We start from the raw sequence: 12,856 nt of genomic DNA on the forward strand, positions 1-12,856 counted from the left end.
TTCTCACGGAAGCTACAGCTTGGCTGAGACCTACAGCTAAGAAGGGCAGGCAGTGTATGCCAGGCTGAAGGAACAGCATGTAGAAGGCCACAGAAGGGAGACAGAACACAGTGCCTTCAAAGGACGTATCTGTAGGGATAAAATGGAGGTGGGAAGGCGGGAAGGTTGAGGAGACCTCAGGATCAAGCAGAGCTGAGATCTTGAGGGGCTTCTAAACCCTGTGAAGGAATTGGCTTAACTAAATTAACACAGAGCAGCTTTAATGCAGCAAAAATAATTTAATTAGGAAAGATGTAAGCAACACATAAATACTTTTGGATCCCTGAAGTGATGAGCTTTTGGAAAGGATTATTTACAGAAGTTCTAAGGTCTTTTTTTTGGAAAGTCTGAGAACAGGTAGTCATCTTTGCACTGTTTAAAGCAGAGGCTGGCAATCTTTAAAAGTGACAGACAGGTCCCACTGGGATCACCGCTCTGCTACTGATGGGGTGGGATGTGGAATGCTGACGTAGGGAAGACAGCACACACTACTGCCTGCTGACCTAGGGAATGGCTCTTCAGTTCTTTCCTTACAACAACCCTGCAAGGGAGCTACTATTATTATTCCCATTTAACAGATGAAGGAACTGAGGCTCAGAGAGTGTATGTAACTGTCCCTGCATCACAGGGCTAACAAGGAGACAGGATAGAGACCCTGGCAGTCTGCCTTGGGACCTGGCTCCTGTCCGTTAAGTTGCCCCGTATCATGCAGCTATTCCCACACGTGGTTGTGAAGCAAGGAGTGTTGCAGCGCCTGCCTTACATGAGTTAGTCAATTGGTCAGAGTCAGTCAACCAGCCACAAACATGTACTGAGCAGCAACCAGGTACTAGAAACTGAAGGCGAGTGATGAGCAAAACAGAAGCAGGCTGACGGGTCTTACCTGCTAGTGAGGAAGCAGGCTTTATGCACCAGCTGTAACAACCGAGCAATAAATTAGATACATAAATACAGAATATTATGGGTATTTAAAGTAGAGGAGAGAACCTTATTTATTACTGAAAATATGTTAAGCTCTTATTTCCAGATTCAATTGTTAGATGATATGCTAAAGTCCATTCAAGCCCTATTGTTCTATGATCCCCTGATAAACTCACAAAAGAATCAATAACCAAGGAATGCCCATTATTTTTTTTTAATAGGTGGTCTTTACTTGATCATATGGGTGAATGTTGAAACCACAGTGTTGTTCATGTGAAACCTTCATAAAATTGTATATCAGTGATACTAGAAAATAGATATATTTGTTAAGAAAAAAAATAGGTAGTCTTTAATGATCAAAGCAAGTGGGTTCCCTGACTTTCATCTCCGCAGTTATACTAAGAAACAGCACTCAGACTGGTCAAAATATTTAACCACTATCAACTGATAATGGCAAATCTACAGTCATGGCTATAGACCTTCCTGAATTGTATGTGATCTCTGTGGTGCTTGGTTTATCTGAATAATGACATGGAGCATCCTGGTCCTGAGAAATGGTACAGTGCAGTGTCTAGGGATAAGGGGCCTGGGATCTGACTGCCTGCACTTAGTTCCTGGTGCCACCAGTTAGTGGGTGAGTGTGGGCAAGGTATTTAACTTCTCTGTGCCTTAGCAGCCTCATCTGTAAAATAGGGATAAGAGTGCCTATCACATCAGGTTGTTGAGGGATTGAGTTAATATACATTTGATGCTTGAACAACACAGGATTGAACTGGGTGCATTTTTGTCCAAAAATAGATTGCAAACATTTTAGGATATTTGTGACAACCTGAAAAAACATTTTCTCTATCTTTATTGTAAGAATACAGTAGGTCATATGTATAACATACAAAATGTGTGTTAATCAAACTGTGTTATTGGTAAGGCTTCTTGTCAACAGCAGGCTATTAGTAGTTAAGTTTTGGGGGAGTAAAAATTTATACTCAGATTTTCAAGTACACAAAGGGTCAGTGCCCCAAATCCCGTGTTGTTGAAGGGTTCACTGTATATGAATGTTTCGAGCTGTGTTGTTGACACAGAGCAAGAATCTAGTAAGGGCTACCTAGGGAAGCATATGTCAATGAGTGCTGTCACAGGGCTGTGCCTGCTGTGTGTTATGTCCGGTGGCCACGACATAACATTGCTGTGTACGGCGCTTCCGGCTGATGGGTCTCAAGAGGTTCTTCTCCCCAGCCCTTAAGTCATTTCCAGGGCATAGAGTTGTCTCGTGATGCACTAAGTGGCACCTTAGTGGCCTGAAAAAATTAACACTTATTTTTAAAAATCCAGTTTTTTTCCACGACTTCGGCCCCATGGAGAGTCTGTTTGAACTGTAATTTAGGAAATGGTATTAAGAAATGTCGTTTCATCCACATGATGAAATATTTGAAAAACTGCTGAAAGATGAGGAGGAAGGTAAAGCTGGGAGAATTAAATTACATTAGACCATCAAAAACAGCTATAGTTTCTGGCCTCCACGGATTCCCATCCTTAAAGGCCCACCGAAGCATATCACAAACTACAGAAAGACTGATGTTTTCAAGTGGAACCCACAAAATATGGAGGGCTTTGAAGCAAACAAATGAACTGCTTTGGCTGAGAAAAATAGTTTTGAACCAACCATATGAAGAGAAACTCTAATAATGTATACACACGAGATTAGAATCGGAAAAAGTGGCTCTTAGAAGAGCTTTAATTACACTGCACTATTTACACTTACAATGACTGTCTTAAAATCTCCCCTTTTCCCCCTTTCTAGATGGAAACCGTATGTTGAAACAGACAGGAGGTTGTGTTTTGCAACATCATGAGCATGGAAAGCTGTAGTATTTCACAGAAACAAATCTAACGAATGAAACAGAACATGATACTAAAGAACCCCATTGTTCTGAGCTTGTGTGCTAAGAAGCTCAATTATGTGTTGTGGTCCAGGTCAACACAGGGGAACAAAATGAGTGTGAAGCACGGCTTCTGCAGCAATCATCTGTGCACAAAACATGCACCTCTTCTCCTCGTTTGATAGAAAGGTTATACAGACAATGAGCACACAACCCTTTTGTTACTGTTCAGACAACAGATGCCAGGTCTCCTCTTCAGATGCCTAGGTAAAAAATGAATGCATAGAGGAAGGGGAAGGTGGTCTCATATGCATATGCCATGATGTTTGCTGCCTTTAATGGACCGTATTTGAGTACTTACTGAACTCAACTTCAAACAAAATAAAATCACATCTCCATTTAATGAAAAGCCTGATTCAGTACAGCATTCAATCAAAAAATTACTAAAATTAGAGCGTGTTTCTAGTACAATTAACATGCTTTGCACTCATAATAAAATATTCAATAACTGGCCATTTTGCTTGTTGAGGGGGTGAATAAAAGCATTGCTATTAATCATTTAGCAGTTATTTATTTGCCACTTTAAGTAGGCAGTTAAATTGAAACTGCACGTTATTATTGATTTAGGTTTAATTTAATCCTTTTAAACAGAACAATTATTCCCAATTTATATGCCATTAAATCTTTTATGCATATGAACAGCAAATTCAATTTTCATTTAAGTGTAAAGTTTTTAATGCTTCTTTAAGGAACTATAAAACTGACAATTGTTTCCAAGGATTTCTGAATTCTATGCTCATCTTGGTCTTTTTATCAACGGCTTTTAAGTGAGTAAAATGAAATAAATCCAAAGGATTTAAAAGTCACTTTTGCAAGTATTAAATAAAATGGCTCTACAAATATCCTGATATGCTTCATGGAGAGTCTTTGTAACGCAGAAAATTTCATTTAATGCAGGCATTTATTCTGCTAAGAAAAGTTAAACATTTTAATAGAAAAAGTTGCTTTAATGAACTGAAGGTCAAAGACAGTCTACAGAAACACACTGAAGTGAAGGGGCTGGATTGTTACCTCGTAAATTTTATTAACAGCAATTATATAATTTGGATAATTCCAACCAATGTCCCTTCTTTACCTTTGACAGCAAATCCATGGCTGCAAAATAACCAGATATTTGCCCCGGTTTTTTAAGTACTAGTCTTGATTCAAGGACAATCTGTGAGCTAAATGAAAATAAATGATTTAAGGAGGGCATGTTAGTAATTGCAGTGTAAAATTCTAGCACCTCACTTCTATTAAGATTATCTTATGTGAAACAGAGGCTTCATCTCCACAAGGGAAATGCTGTATGACAGTATTTAGAAACATAATTACTCTCAATCAGTGAGAGTTTATGATGCTCATGCCAGACGTTTTCCATGGAAGGCTTGGATATTCTTTTCATTCTCCAAAATCAATGGCTAAGAGGCGGAGACCCAGATTTATAAAATTTCTAGGAGCTCACACTTTCCTTAGATAGAATTTCTTGTATTTTAAACGCCAGATATTAACAGCCTTGGCACTGCAAGGTAGTCATGGTATCATGAAAAAAGCAAAGTGACAGATGACCCTGGGTTTTAGTCCAGATTTTACCCCTGACCAGCTCTCTGCATTTGGGCGAGTCTCTTAACCACTCTAGGCTTCAGGATCCTCCTTTGACAATAAGGGGAATCAGCTGCCCTAGGGCCCTGATGGCTCCAAGAGTCCATTATTTTATTCATTGGGTCGGGCCTGTCATGAGAAGCTTAGCAGTATATATAATGTTGGGAAAAGCGTTTTTTAAATTCGATACACTAAAAAGTTAAAGTAAAGCGTTCTATGTTTCCCAGACTTACCTGGGAATAGAAATAAATGAATACAGTCAAGTTTATGAATTAAACTATCCCTTTAATAATTTGGTCACAATCTTTTTTAATCCTCTTGACAAACAGGATTATAGGTGATACACACTTAAATTACACTTTGTGAGGTTTCAAATTCACTATTTACCGGTTTAACCCTGTAATGCATCCCAACTTTGAAATAAGCTGGAAAGGAACTTGAGGGCAATAAACCCCGAGGCACGGTGGCTGTATGGCATTTCTGGCGGGGTTTCTGCCTGTAATAGACACAATTCATGCCCACGCACACTCTTTACTTCCTTCTCTGACTGCTCATCTGTCACAATGGCACCAGGCCTGCTCTGAGGAGTGTACCGGGGTTTAACGACAGCACAGTTGGTCAGCACATGAATGATCATAAGACGGAAATGACTAATACTTATGACACAGTCACTTCTCTGCTAGAACTATTCTCCTGTGATCAGAAATACATAAAATGCTAGTAGCTATCCCACAAATACTGTGTGAAACCCCTAGAATAGGGATGTAGTGTAATGTGTTTGAAGAGGTTGGCCAAGCAATGGCCTTAAGGTGAAAATATATTTAATTCAATAATGCAGACAATAGAAATCAACACGGATGGATGTGGCTAGAAACCCATAGGAATGAAAGTTGACTCCTGAAAACTCTCAGAATGTTCTTAATAATACTGAAATATTAAACCTAGCCTCAAGTGTGGCCTTTACTCTCCTAATAATGCAAAAAAAAAAAATCTCAACATTTATGAGAGAAAGTAGCCTACCCTCAGCTTGAGTATTTCCAACGTGTTCTAGAAAACTGGGAAATTTGAACAGAAATGAAAGTGCTGACCTTTGCTCTTTACGAGACTCTCTTTGCCCACCGGTTTTGTTGTCCAGCTGTGCTACTAAGTCCTAGAAATCATCATTCAGTGCTTCACCTGATTCTTGTATTATTAATCATAAACACTATATATGAAAGCACTTGAGAGGAAAAATGATCTACCTCCACAACACAATAAAAATGCAAGTTATTACTACTGAATCCCTTTCTTTCAAACATTTTCCGAATATTCAGTGTAACAAAGAATTTCCTCATTGTGCCTATGTCCCACCCAGTAATTTCTGGCACAAGGTGGTTTATCAGAGAATGGGATCTTCTGGAGCAGCTATGGTTCCCAGCTGATGAGAGGGAAAGCCGTCTACAGACCACATTTCTGTTTCCCAGGAGAGGTACTAGGCACATAGGGTGCTATGACCATGATGCCCTAAGTCAAATACAAGTCATGTTTGTTTATTCTCAGGGCACAGAATCCCTTAAAAATTGTATTACTCTACTAAAAATGTGTAATTTTACATGCATTATTTACTCTGGCCTCGGTCCATACTGATATGGACTAATATGGCCTTTAGTCCATCTTTAAATTGTTCTATCTCTAATTTTTGCTAGATAAAAAACTGAATCCTTTATCAGATCAGCCCTTGATCGTCTATCTAGATGCTTATAATTAGAGGCTTGGGCTTTGGAGTTAGGAGAGAGTTCATTCAGTTCAATGCCGGCTCTGCCGCTTAGTAACTACATACAACTACACAGGGCTCAGAGCCTCGGTTGCTTATCCGCAGAACGGGGTTAATAATGCCTAAGAGGCTCTTGTAAGGATAAATGAGATACTATATATAAAGCAAATTATTCTGCAAATGGTAGCTAATTATACTTAAGTATACTTACATAAATAAGACTTTATTAAACATATATACTAGGCACTATATGGCTGCTCTCTGATTTTCTTTTTTTTTAACATACAAGGTTTCAGAAGGCCCCAGGACTGAAGAGGTTATTTCTAATGCTCTAGGAATTATACTGATCTCTTTCTTCGTGAGTGCCAAGTGCCATACGGCTTGTTCTGGAGTGGGGTTTAAGGATGAGGTGAGGGTCCTCCCTCCACTCTTGTTTCATTCACTACGGTCAATGCTGCTCCAATTTCCACTAAGTAAAAGGTTTTTGCTAATCCATATATATTGAACTATGGCTTGATGTGGGGGAGTCACAGAGAGTAATTGCTTTCAGAAGGTTCTAGTCACATCAAAACACAAGAATAGGGCTCGAGTACTTCATCGGGCAGCTCTTAAAACTGTTGCTTATAAAAGCAAGAAGAAAGAGATTTCCCTTGGTTTTCAGGCAGCGTTCGGACTGATATTTTCGGACTACCATTCCCAGAATGCCAGCTACCTTGCAGAAATGAAAGCTTACATGAATTTCACATTGAGAGACTGAAATCGATTTGTCTATTTTGTGGCTCATAAACTACTCACTTCCAAGCAACAATACACCTAGGAAAGGTTTCCAAGACTAAAGTGAAAGAAGCCAGTAACTAAATACTCACCTGAATAACACTTTTGAGTCACTGTTTGGCTAACGGCTTCAGTCCTGTTTTCTTCTGCAGTGGAGAACTGGTCCTCCTAGCGTTCAATATACGAAGCACTAAACAGCCAAACAGTTACTAGGGTTAATGCCCCTTCTAACCCCGAGATTATAGTCTGCCACTGAAAATTGCTAAGGCAAATCAACCTAAGGAAAATAGCATTACTTACAGATCTCTGAATCAGAAAGCCAAGTCCCTAACCATCATTTTGACTTTTGTAAGAATTATTCTCTATTTTGAAATATATCGAGTGGTATTTACATTGTCCTTGGGTAAGAAGCGAGGGTTATAGTCAGGTCCCTGAAAAGAGGAAAACTCAGTACTGGGGAGATGAGGTCATTTACAGGATCCTTGCTTTGATTTTTCATTCTGGAAGTCTGACAAGGACACCTGTCTGCAGCAAAACATCGTTCCTTCCCTGATGCCCCCATTTCTGCAAATAAAACTACTGCCATTTATTACCTAGGAGACTATGGCTCTACAGCAATGATAAAAATATGGTTTAGGGCATAGACTCAGTGCGTGAGTTTTCTGCTCCACCACTCACTAGATGTAATAAGTGGATATAACCTCTTTAAGCTTCATATGCAACCTTTAAAATGGGATCAGTATTGCGTCCGCCTACTGGGCTGCCATGAGGATTAAATGATATAATACATTAAAGTGTTCAGCACAGTGGAGGGCTCATGATAAGCATCCTATAAATGCTATTTATTGTTATTAGAACCTTAAAGTAATACTTGGTTTCCTTTGTTCCTTTAGTCACCATGGCTAATTTTTCAACAGCCCTGTTCATTCATTCATTCAATCTACCTACCCACCTCTACTAATTATAAAATACCTATGAAGGAAATGAGTAAAAGATTGCTAAGGATACATATACACAATGGAATATTACGCAGCCATAAGAAAAAAACAGATCCTACCATTCGCAACAACATGGATGGAGCTAGAGGGTATTATGCTCAGTGAAATAAGCCAAGCGGAGAAGGACAAGTACCAAATGATTTCGCTCATATGTGGAGTTTAAGAACAAAGGAAAACTGAAGGAACAAAACAGCAGCAGAATCACAGAACCCAAGAATGGACTAATAGTTACCAAAGCGAAAGGGACTGGGGACAATGGGTGGGAAGGGAGGGATAAGGGCCGGGAAAAAGAAAGAGGGCATTACGATTAGCATGTATAGTGTGTGGGGGGCACAGGGAGGGCTGCGCAACACAGAGAAGACAAGTAGTGATTTTACAGCATCTTACTACGCAGATGGACAGTGACTGTGAAGGGGTATGTGGGGGGGACTTGGTGAAGGGGGGAACCTAGTAAACATAATGTTCTTTCTGTAATTGTAGATTAATGATACCAAAATAAATAAATAAATAAAGATCGCTAAGGAAACACACGCACATAAGGATATGGATGGGTTATTTCTGAGAAGGAAGACAGGAATGGATTTGAGATAGGAAACAAGGAAACGCTATCGGTAAAATTTTATGCACTTTACCACCTCACTAAAAACCCTTTCTAATCAACAGCTTTTAACTGCTTCTATATCATATCTTTATCATATCATCAGTATTTTCATTAAAACTGAGTAATAGTACACTAACTTATATTCCCTTGTATTTTTTGGTGGCTCATAGCATAGAGTTAGCACCCCATCCATTCTGATTATTAGAAATCAAATCTTTCTATGAACGTATAAGCCCCTGGGAGGTAGACCTCTTCTAGCTCCCGCGGGATTGTACTCACAGAATGTACTTCTCTGATATTCACAGCCCACCTGGCAGACAGGCAGGCCAGATCATTTGACAGGTGGGAAGTGAGCTGCAAAGAGTTAAGGGTCTTACTCCAAAAATTACACACTAAAGAGCAGCGCCTGGGCCAAAGCAAGACTGCCTCACCTCAAGTCGTGGTGCTTTTTTATTCCAGCCTTTCTAGAATTTCTCCAAAGTCACTGCAGTGGAGACACTGAAATAAAGGCAGGAAATAAGCCTAAGAAACGTACCTGCCCTTATTAATATCTATCCTGTCTTCTGCTTATTTTTTTTTTATTTAAAAAAATATGTGGCAAAAAACCTGGCTCCTAGCTGCCCTCAGGTGCTTGGAGACCTGTCTCTCACACGTGACAAGGTGCTCACTGTGACAGTCTGTCCTTTTTCTCACTTGGGACCATACCTGTAACTGTTTAACAGTGCCTCTTAGAACCCACTGTTATGTTACCCAAGTCAGTTCCTTACCTGGTTTTCATACCATCGTCCTGACTGTGGAGGATTTCCCTGCCTTCCGTCTGAGCTGCTCCGAAGCTGGCTTCCCCCTCTGTCTCACTCAGGCTACCCCGCAGAGGGCTTCCTCCCTCTAAGCTGTCAGCCTCCATATAGTTGTCCAGGATTCGGTCTTCAAGTTCAGACTGGGACTTAATCTCTTGCATGAGGCTTTCTGAATCAGATTCCAAGGAGTCTTCTGAAATCAGGTGTAAGTCTTCTTTCTTAAAAGGTGGCTGTCTGGACTGGATCTTTAAGCTGGTATGAAGGGTAGGAGATTGGCTAGAGAGCTTGGGAGTTAATTTACAATGACTCATCTTGAAAAAACACAGCGAACAGAGGAGATCTTGGTGGACAGGAGCAGTTGGCTGAATATTTACAGTTGTGGTTCACAAAAGCATTACCTAAGAAAATTACATTTATGTCACTTTGTGTTTACTGAAAGCTCTTTAATTCCAGCGTTAATCAAAAAGTTTAACAGCAAGACAGCCTTGTTGAACTTTCGGCTGGCTCTCGTATGTACCCTTTTGTGACTACGAGGAAGGTTTATTGGAAAGGCTATTGTGTTTTTCTCTGTACAGAAACACATCTGATGTAAAGCTGGTAATTGAATGCAGCTTTATTGAGGAAATCAAATGGCTGGATTCCTTTTTCTCAAAGGGCCTGTTACAGATAAGCCTGGGCAAAGCCAAATGGTTAATTATGGAGAATACTTTGATGACCTTATTTCAAATATCCAGGGCACCCATACAAATGTCTCATGTTCAGTAGAATTCATGGGTGGAGTAAAACTGGTTCAGGGTCTAACTTTTGGAAAGTAAAGGAGGGAAGGGTGTGGTTTCCATAGCTGGAATTGTAATGAGGGTAACAGATTTGTTCCTAGGTGATCATTACAATCATCAGTAATAATGATTAAAAATGTTCAACAAAACATTTGGAGGCTTTGTGAATTCTGACACTGAGTGATTCTTAGCAGAGTGGGTGTTCACCTATGTGAAAGTGATGTTTTCCTGGGGAATGTCGGGTAGGTGGAAGATGGGCCCAAATAACAGCTAGGGTCCCTTGTAACTCCCTTAAGAGTATGATTCCAAGTGAGCCTTCCCTGTCTCAAAGGGCTGTTTTATAAAGACCCAAAGATTCTTATGGAAAGGGTGCTTTGAGTTCATGAAGGACTGAAAGAGACAATGATTTTGGAATGTGCTTCCTTTCATCTCCACCGAGCATCTCTGTGTTGCTCTCTTCTATTGCACTGCCTTTATGCCATTTTTTTCCTGCAGGTCAGATAACAGAAACCTTTACTGTAAGAGCTTCCTGTAAAATTTATTTAAGGACTTGCTCTTGTTCTTTGGGCAAATTGTAACTTAAATAACACGAACTTATTCTTATTTCTTGCGCTGCTAATAATGTTGACCTTGTTGCTAATGTTTCCAAGAAACACCATCATCAATTCCTTGGAGGAAAGCACCTTGACAAACAAAACAGACAAAGGGTAGCATTCATCTTTAAATACATATGAAGTGGGGTTTTTTAAAATTACAAGTTCCCCCTGTTGGTAAACTACGATATTGTTGTTTACTATATTACTGTTTAATTGATTTTGCTGTGTTGTCTCTTATTTAAAAAATACATATTGCATTCTACCATATTATTTTAATATAAGCAAATTAACTGTTGCTTTTTAGGGTGTTTTTAGAAAGCAGCAAGTCCATTAAGTACTAACATATTTTAAGTGAAACTTTGAGTTTGTATAAACATCAATTTCACAGTACAGTTCAAGTCACTGTACTTGGGATCTTAAAGAAACAGCTTAAATAATCATTATATTTCAGTTTGGAATTGCTCTTTCATGAACTAGATCAGTGCCCTAATGTCTGGTCTTTTCTTAAATGAGATACTCTAGAGTTACTTAAGAATTAATAAGTAAAAAAGCAATGTCCTACAAAAAGATAGTGATTTTGTCGTTAACAGATGACGTTCAGGAGAGTATGAAGCGTGCACAGCCAAATGCCACAAAACCTGGGTCTTTCCTGGAGGGAGGCCTGATCTTATAAAAGCTTGATATGAAAGGAGGACTAGCCAACAGCTCGGCTAGATTAGGAAGTGGGCATTTTAAATGCAAAGAATGTGGCTCCCTAGTGGCACGACGGTTTTCACTGACATTTCTGACGGCGCGAGGCCGACAGATCCCCTGGCCAGCCCGACAGGGGTCTCCCTGACGGTATCCGGGCGCTGGGAAACGGCCAGGGCCGGGTCTAGTCCCCCGGCGCCGGGGAAGCGAATGCCCCGCTGGAGGTGGGAGGCCAGCCCGCTCGCGCTCGCCCAGGAGAAGGGCAGGGCGGAAGCTGTGGCCCGGCCGTTTGTTTTCTCCCTTTGCCTTTCCTCTGATGAACAAGATCAGCCAACAAGGGCGGTTCGAGTCCGGGAAGTGACAGGTCGGCAGCCCTGCTGCCCTGCACGGGACTTGACGCGGGGCAGGGATGCTCGGGGGGTCCGGGCGCCAAAGCCCCTCCGGTCCCGGCCCCAGATGCCCTTCGGCACGGGCTCCCCGGAGCTCTCCCGTCCCTCCCCAGTTTCCACGGGGGTGTCCTGCTGTCCCCCCACCCCAGGGCCAGCCCAGGCGGTTGCCCTCCCCGGGCGCGCGCCCACCGCGGTCAGGAGGCCACCTCCCGTCACCTGCGCCGAGCTCCGTCGCGACCTCGGCCTCCCGCATCCTCCGCACCGCCACCAACCGGCCCCGCCGTCTCCCTGCGCCCCGCCCCGCCCGCGGCCCGGCGCTGCCCTGGAGACCGCCGGCAACAGAGGCGCCCCGCGCCCGGGCCCAGCGGACTGCGGGCGGGGCGCCCGGGGAGGGCGGGGCCGGCGCCCGGGGACACCCCTGCCCACCCAGCTCTCGGAGAGGTGCCTGGCCGCCCTGACTTTCCAAAGTTGGAAAGCAAGGAAAGGCAGGCCGCCGGGTGGAAGGAGATCCGCGGGGCTAGGGGGAGAGCTCCTGCAAATGGAGGAGGAACAGCCACGGAGAGTGGGTCAGTGACTTCAGCAGGAACCTCAGAAAAGAAATCCGAAGGACAAGCAAATATCGGCTGTTGAAAAGATGCTTAATTAATAATCAGAAGAGGGCACATTAAAACCACAGTGCATATCCCTCCATCCTCACCAGATGGGCGTATATTAAAATATCCGAGAGTGCCCAGGGTGGGGGAGGATGAAGGACAAAGAGCCCTCATTCGCGGCCCACGCAAGTGTGAAGGGGGCGCAGCCACTTGGGAAAATGGTTTGATATTAGCTAAGATATGAATTCCCTATGATTCAGCAATTTCACTTTTAGGTATATACCTCCCACAATTTGTGTGCTCATGTGCACCCAGCAACTGGAAATAACTGAACTGTCCATCAACAATAGAGGTTGATTGTGCCATTCCACATCTGCCATACTATTCGGTACTAAAAAACGCATGAAATAC

The 12,856-nt window shown here is 42.0% G+C and overlaps 1 protein-coding gene across 4 annotated transcripts in view; it reads right to left on the reverse strand.

Annotated features, from left to right (window-relative positions):
• The window catches only part of JHY (junctional cadherin complex regulator), a 55,895-nt gene extending 43,504 nt beyond the window's left edge, over positions 1-12,391 (reverse strand). The window contains exons 1-2 of one of the 4 annotated variants that reach the window (XR_012132666.1): positions 12,069-12,388; positions 9,372-9,799 (exon numbers count right to left, since the gene is read on the reverse strand). Coding sequence is in view for 3 of the 4 variants with exons in the window: in XM_036992631.2 (XP_036848526.2) it covers positions 9,372-9,712 (341 nt within the window). In the remaining variant the exon portion in view is untranslated. Of the gene's footprint in view, positions 1-9,371; positions 9,800-12,068 lie in introns of all 4 variants that reach the window. The other 3 variants (XM_036992631.2, XM_036992632.2, XM_073239589.1) reach the window with 3 other exon arrangements.
• Between the last annotated feature and the right edge of the window lie 465 nt (positions 12,392-12,856).

Source organism: Manis javanica, chromosome 6 (assembly GCF_040802235.1).
Source record: "Manis javanica isolate MJ-LG chromosome 6, MJ_LKY, whole genome shotgun sequence".
In the NCBI taxonomy this organism is placed as follows: Eukaryota; Metazoa; Chordata; class Mammalia; order Pholidota; family Manidae; genus Manis; species Manis javanica.